Genomic DNA, 7,040 nt, shown 5'->3' with positions numbered 1-7,040 from the left:
TCACTGTCTCAAAAGCTGGCAGACGAATAAGCTACAACTACAGCTACATCATGAAGCCTTTATGCAAAATATTGGAGGAAAATTCCAAAGGCTGATTTATTTTCACGTTAGTTAAAATACAGTTTTGCTTTAATAACTGAAAACCAGAAGTTTTGTAAAAAGTCAGGTGATGAAAAAAAGTGAATACAAAAGCAAAGTGGCAATATAAGAACAAGGGAGGAAAAAACCCGATAAGATTAAGAATAGCATTTAAATATAAAAATTTATTTAGGTGAAGTCACAAACAGTTTGATATCAATTTACAAACATTTTATGTTATGCATATTATTGGAAATATTGAGAAAGGGAGAGGAAGTAATGGCAGATTTTTCCTGAAACAACTAAAGGCAAACCCTTACCATCATGCGCATTACTGGATCACAGTATTACCTTGACCATACCCCTTAGTATGTGAGGAAAAAGGAGAAAGATGCAGAACAAAAACTGTGAATGAGTGAAAAAGATTTTCATGAACACCAGACTACTAAGGTCTAGTCTGATGGTCAGGATTTTAAGTATTCTACTAGAATAAAAACTAGAATTATAACTTAGGTCAGTCATTATAATTGATGAAGAATTTTGTAATGCACAATTGGGCTATCTGGCAATGACAGCAACAGTTAATGTAGAACAATGGAGAGAGGATACTGAGCCTCACAGAATAATTCTGTTGACAACCTGAGTTATTATCCCGAGTGTATGATACTTTTTTGAGTCAAATATACATTTATGTTGCAGATACTCTCAATGAAATGGCAAAAGTAACAGCTGTAACAAGACAAGTTATGATTTATTTTTTTTAAACAAATATAATACACAGGGTTTTGAAGTGTCCGGTTGTGATCTGCAAAGATCCAGGATTGCACACAAGTTTGGTCAAATGAGAAGGTTTAATCTGCGCATTAAATTGGCTTTTACTTTCAAAGTAGTATTTTAGGGCAGGATTCTCCTCCGGGAGAGTGTTCCTGACCTCATTCAACCAGTGTTCAATTTATTCACCTTCCTGAATCTTTGCCCTCTTTGGATAGTCTGTGACAAGTGCTGCGCTGCAGGAATTCCTGTTTTCCAGCAAACTGGCTTGCTCTGCAGGTTTGTAGTCCATTGTTACAATTGCTGATTGGGTAAAATGAATTTCCTACGTCTTCTCTAGCACAGCTTGCAACGCAACAGAAGCAGAGGTAAAAGAATGCACTAGAATACCAGAGCTCCACTTAAACACCAACGGAGTCAGGCTGTTGGCACCAATAAGAAATTCTGTATTTAACAAATCTGCAAATATTTAAAATCCAAAATTATTCAGTTTTATAAATAAACTCACCCACTTAGTCTGACTCCCATCCCAACTGATCTTCTGTTTTCATGGAGTCTGGGAAAAAAAGGAGAATTGTCTGAAGTTATCCATACAGACATAAATTTGCAGTAATGAATCTCACCTATCCTACACACGCGCCAATTATCGCACTCAAACTAAAACTAGGATTTCTCACTTTGTTCATTCCGTGTAAAGTTACAGCTCTTCACCAGTGCCTTAGAAAGGACAGCTATCTTCAGACACAACACTTTGTATACTTTGACTTCATTTTTACTGTTTTACCATCTGTGGAAATGCAGAATTAGAGATACAGGCACTAAACTAAATGATGCTGAAATTTTAGGAGTCTTGGACTAAAAGGGGGAATGAAATCCAATCAGGCTGCTTAAGACTATCCCTTGAAACCACAAAAACAAACTCAGTTCAAGCCAACAATCTGGGAAAAAAGTTAAAACACCTCCTCTTCCCTTGACAGCATGAATGTGGAAAAGTTTAGGTTCTGTCCAAAGTCTTACACCCATAAAAGGCTATTCTCTGCCGTTTTAATGCTCCAGTTCTTTTGCCCAAGTGTGATGTCGTGTCTTATTTTACTCAAGCAGTTTTACACAACATAAACAGAGCTTGCAAGAAGCTGGGGAGATATGGGGAAACACACAGGTCACCTTCAAGAAAATATTTTCTTGCTGCGACCTTGACAATGATAAACTCATGCTTTATCCTAGGCTTCATCTACATTTGACAGCTGCTCAAACCATCATTTCGTTTAAGGACATTTTTAAACAATTATAAGAGACTATATGCTACCAATTAAAAACTGCTCTAAAAACAGAAAGATGGCTGAAACCACAATAATTAATTACATAAGTTTTACTTTTTCATTGTGTTGCTAAAGTACTACTCATTTTACAAACATTAAACTTTTGGTATTTTTTAGGTTAAAATAAACATATTTATTTTTTTCTTTACACACTTTCTGGGAGGAAAATACATCAATGCCACTGATAAAAATCAACCAGGAAATTTCCATTAAATCATATGGGATCAAGACCCCTGGTGCCTCAGCAGACAACTGAGCAAAGCTCAGCACTGACAGACCAGCTGCTGTGGAAGAAGTTACAAAAGTGGTTACATGACAAGTTGAAGGTCCAGTCTCAGATGAGGTGAAAGCTATAAACCATTGCCCACCTGGTGCCCACATAAGATCTGTAGAAAACAAGAACTGAGCTGTTCACCTTGAGACTGGAAAAACGTAAACAGATATATCAGAAAAAGTTGCACAACAAAGTGCATCAACCACAGAAGGTGCAAGGCCAACAGGCCTGAGTTTATCTATCTTATTGCGTGGTGTTTGCTCCCTTTCTTTGTTACAGGTTGGCCTAGAGAATTTAGTTTTGATAGGTACCAAAGGCAAGACTTGGTGTGATATACCAAGCACTTTCAGATGCCTGAAAAGGGACCAGGCTAACATGAGCCAAAGAACTTAGCCCCTCTGTAATGGCAATCCCAGGGAAACAGCATCAGATAACTTAGCAAAAATTCTTCTGGAAGGAAAAAGTTCTTTCTACAGTCGTAAAAAAATATTTGATTAGAAACAAACATAGCAAAGATAACACAATCTGTCACCATTCAGCTGGAATGAAATTCAACATTCAGCATTTTCTGTGCTGGGGATTTGGCAGACTTCAGTCACCAGTGTAAGAGAAGCAGCACAACCCCTAATATAGACAGGAAGCCCTTTGTAGCTGTGGAGCTCAGCGTCATGCCTCAGGCAGGAGAAAGGGTAGACCTGCCTGCATCCACCACAGGTTATACAAATTCATACAGTGATGCCTATAATGAAAGCAAAACAAGTACACAAAATCCTCCCTACTTCTCTTAATCACACTCATCATTTCCCACAAAACAGGTTCTAACTTGTGGATTAAATTTAGTGAGCCCCAAAACAGGTTTAATCTTAAAATCACTGTGAATTTGCACACTGCAGCCATTCTTATTGAAGTTTATCTTTTATTCATATCAATTTTTTGCCATCCCACGCTGCCTGCAACTGCCCACATACTCCCATAGTAACAGGAGAGTCTGTACTCTTTGCCTTACATACAGTTAACTGTATTGCTGAGAAAGTTGATTTTTTAAAGACAACTCAGAGGAAAAGAACAAAACCACGGAACATCTTTCTTCTAATATCTTCAGGAAAATGCAAAAATATACCAGAAGAAGGAATTAGTGGGGTTCCCATTTTCTGGTGGCTGGAGCAATAAATGCTTAAATATTTGCTCAGAGCATCCATCCATGTGCACACCTCTCACGGTGGCCAGCTGGGCACCCGTGACACCGTGTCCCCATGGTCAGCACAAGCAAAGGGTCAGTGCCATGAGACGAGACCTGCCGACCAAGACAAGGGCAACCCAACTGCCCTTTTCTCCTCTTCCCATCCGAGGGAGCACCATGCCCAGCCAGCAGAGCAGAGAAACACGCGGCCATCGGCCCATCACACCTGGCTTTTCTCCTCCTGTTTGGGGCTCTGGCCTGGTGGTGGCGGCTGGGCCGCCGAGGCCTGTGTCTCGCTCTCAGCACGCGGGCGCCTGGGGACAAGCGACTTGAGGGGCGCCATCCACTTCATCCACAGGTCCAAGTCCACGTCGCCCCAGGGCAGTGAGGGGTTCTTGGCCGCCCGCCGCCGGAAGTCCTCATCGTAGTTCATCCAGGAGGTGCCGCCGTAGGTGGCGTGCAGCTTGCGGATGGTGTCCAGGTACTTGAACATGGCTCCGCAGCGCGCCGGGTGCTTCTCGCACAGCACGCTGGCGTACACCAGGAAGGCCGAGACCCACTGGTCCAGCGTGTCCCCCGGGCGCGGGCCGTGCTCGGGGGCCAGCTCTGTGTGGAGCAAGGAAAAGAGGTCAATGAACTCCCCCCGCCAGATCCGCTCCTTAGTGGCCTTGGCCAGCTTGTAGCCCAAGGGCCGCCGCAGCCCCACGTAGGGGGTGGCCGCCGCCTCGGCCTCGCCCTGCCCCGCCGCCGCCGCCGCCGCAGCTGCTGCCGGAGCCGCCGCCGGAGCCGGAGCCGGGGCCGGGGCCGGGGCCGGGGCCGGGGCTGGGGCCGGAGCTGGGGCCCCGGCCGCGCCGCTCGCTGCTGCCGCCTCGGCGCAGGGGCTGGCGGCCGCCGCCGCCGCCCCCAGCGCGGCCTGGCGCTCCAGCCAGCGCGGGTTCACGTAGACGGTCCGCAGGCGCGGCGCGGCCCCGGCCGCCGCCGCTGCCGCCCGCGCCGAGCCCTCGGCGCCGGGCTGAAGGCGCAGCACGGCCAGGGCGGCGGGCGCGCCGGCAGGGAGGTCGCTGCCGTCCCGCCGCGGGGCCGGCTGGGCCGCCGCCGGCACCTGCAGCAGCGAGGGCGCCGCCCAGGGCGGGGAGCCGCCTCTAGGCCCGGCCGCTGCCGCCAGCGCCTCTAGGCCCGGGAGGCCGAGCCGCGAGCCGGGCGCCACCGCGCCGAGCACCCATCGGGTCTCGGCAATCCCGGCGCGGTCCCGGGGGCTCCGCGACCTCCCCTCCTCGCGCCGCCCGGCGAGCGCCGTCCCCAGCGTCAGCGGGGCCGCGGCTCCGGCCCGGCGGCGGCGGCGGCTCCGCCGCCTCCCACGTGGCATCGGCACGGCGGCTCCGGGCGGCGCGCGCGGCGGGGGGCGGGGCCGCGCGGGGCGGGGCCAGGGACCGAATCCCCGCCCCCGATCGGCCCCGGCCCCGCCCCCTCCCGTCAGCGGCCCCGGGTCGTTCCGTGGATCCGTCTGTGCGGCACCGAAGGGCCCGGACGGGAGCACGGGAGCGTAATGCTCTGGCTCTCTCGCTCTCTCTCTCTCTCAAAAAATAACCCCCAATACCGCTGAATATATATGCATGCTCTATTAATATATATATATGTATAAATATATATATAAGTATGTACGTATATACACACATATATACAAATATGTACACCTTATTTATATATACGACATGCTATGTAATATATTTGCACGCTGTATATATAACTTCTGTAAGGATATGTAGTGTAACCCCGATGTTACTATTATTGCTTCAGTATAGCAAACTTTTCGAGGAGTAACGGCATTACATCACTTCTCCCTTCCTGTATAAATAAGCCTCTTTTTCTCTTTACTGAAAATGTTGGGAGTTTTTTGTTTGGTTGGTTTGGTTTTAGGGATTTTGTTTGTTTGTTTTAGTTTTTTTTTATTTTGGGTGTTGTCACACAGACTCAGCTTTCCTGGCTAAGCACTGTGTAGGTCACCAGCTGGGTGAAGGTTGACCCCCACTGAAGCCAAAGCTGGGTGCTGGCTCCTTGTGTGGACTTAGGCACCCCACTCCACAGCTGCTTCCACAAACACTTGTGTAGCACTCTCTCTTCTGGGCACTTCTCTTGAGCGCTGTGTTGAATTGCCTATAGATCAATTCCACTCCAATAAAGACAAAAGTTCTGTAAAAAAAAATAACAGCACTTGCATTTTCACAGAAAGACCGGAAGAGATACATTTTAGATAAAAATCTTTTTATCCAAAAAAAAATCAAATCCCAGAAATGACAAAGTTAGAATTTTTCTGTAAGAAAAAAAAAAAAAGGTAAAAGAGTGGCTTTGGGGTTTTAAAAAAATGCTTAATAAATTCTAAAGCAATAATTAGAGCAACAAAAAGTTACTATTTTCCAAATCACCCTCATTTTCTGGGATTTTTCAGAAGTCTTAACAAAACAGGTTTTATTTAATTCTTGAGATGAACACAATCTCATTTTGATAAAAAATAATTTTTTAAAAATTCGACCAAAACAGGTGACAGTATCTCCTTCCAATTTCAGTTTAATGGGGCATCAATAAAACCAGACATTGTTAAAACAACAATAAGACCATAGTTCCTCTAAAACTTACCCATGTAACACACTTGTTATTAGGTCAGGTGATAGGCATTTACACAAAGTCTCTGAAAATTTCCGAAGGTTAATGTTTTTTTGACTGATTCTAAATTAGTATTTGTTTAGAACCAGAAAGTGACTCAAGTTGGAGGGAACCTTGAGAGGTCTACAGTCCAACCTCCTGGTCACACAAAGGCAAAAACTAAACTAAGGCAAGATTTCTTAGTGTCTTCTTCAGTTAGATCTTGAAAACCACCAGTGATAGGGCTTCCATAACCTGTTCCTGTACTGATGATTACCCTTGGTAAATCCATGCTGGGTCTTTCCAGTCACATTTTTTTTCTCCTCTATGTGCCCAGAAATGGCTTCCAAGAGAACTTCTGTGATTTTCCTGAAGTGAAGTCACCAGCCTGTAGTAGCTTGGGTAGTCCTTGCTCTTTTTGAAGATAGGTGCAACATTTAGCCTTTTCCAAGCCATTAGGTACTTCTCAAAATTTTGATGGCCTTTCAAACATAAAAAGTGGCCTTCCAGTGACATCATTCAGCTCTTTGAGCACTCTCTAATTCATCCCCACTGGTTCCTGAGACTTGCATGGGCTGTGACCCCTCAAGAAAAGATCCATGACTTGGTCCTTTTCCTCTATTTACAATTTTTTCACCTTGAGGCACAAAGGGCTGGGAGACTTTGTTGGTGAAGGTCAAGGCAAGGAAGGAATAAGTAGAAATCATTTAGTGCCACTTCTACAGGTTTTTTAAATACCTCCAGAGACAGTGACTCCACCACTTCCTTGAGCAGCCTG

At 45.9% G+C, this 7,040-nt stretch overlaps 1 protein-coding gene across 1 annotated transcript; it reads right to left on the bottom strand.

Moving 5' to 3' along the window:
• Positions 1 to 243: 243 nt before the first annotated feature.
• LOC148224926 (uncharacterized) lies at positions 244 to 4,997 on the bottom strand. Its single transcript, XM_088160199.1, has 3 exons — positions 3,849 to 4,997; positions 1,358 to 1,405; positions 244 to 1,271 (listed from the first exon to the last, which is right to left on the bottom strand). Exons 1-2 carry the CDS (start codon positions 4,986 to 4,988, stop codon positions 1,397 to 1,399), a joined length of 1,149 nt encoding a protein of 382 aa, XP_088016325.1. The 5' UTR covers positions 4,989 to 4,997; the 3' UTR covers positions 244 to 1,271; positions 1,358 to 1,396.
• Between the last annotated feature and the right edge of the window lie 2,043 nt (positions 4,998 to 7,040).

Source organism: Sturnus vulgaris, chromosome 2 (assembly GCF_052056855.1).
Source record: "Sturnus vulgaris isolate bStuVul1 chromosome 2, bStuVul1.hap1, whole genome shotgun sequence".
NCBI lineage: Eukaryota > Metazoa > Chordata > Aves > Passeriformes > Sturnidae > Sturnus > Sturnus vulgaris.
Note: the sequence above shows the minus strand (reverse complement) of the source record. Positions and strands in the feature narration are given on the sequence as shown.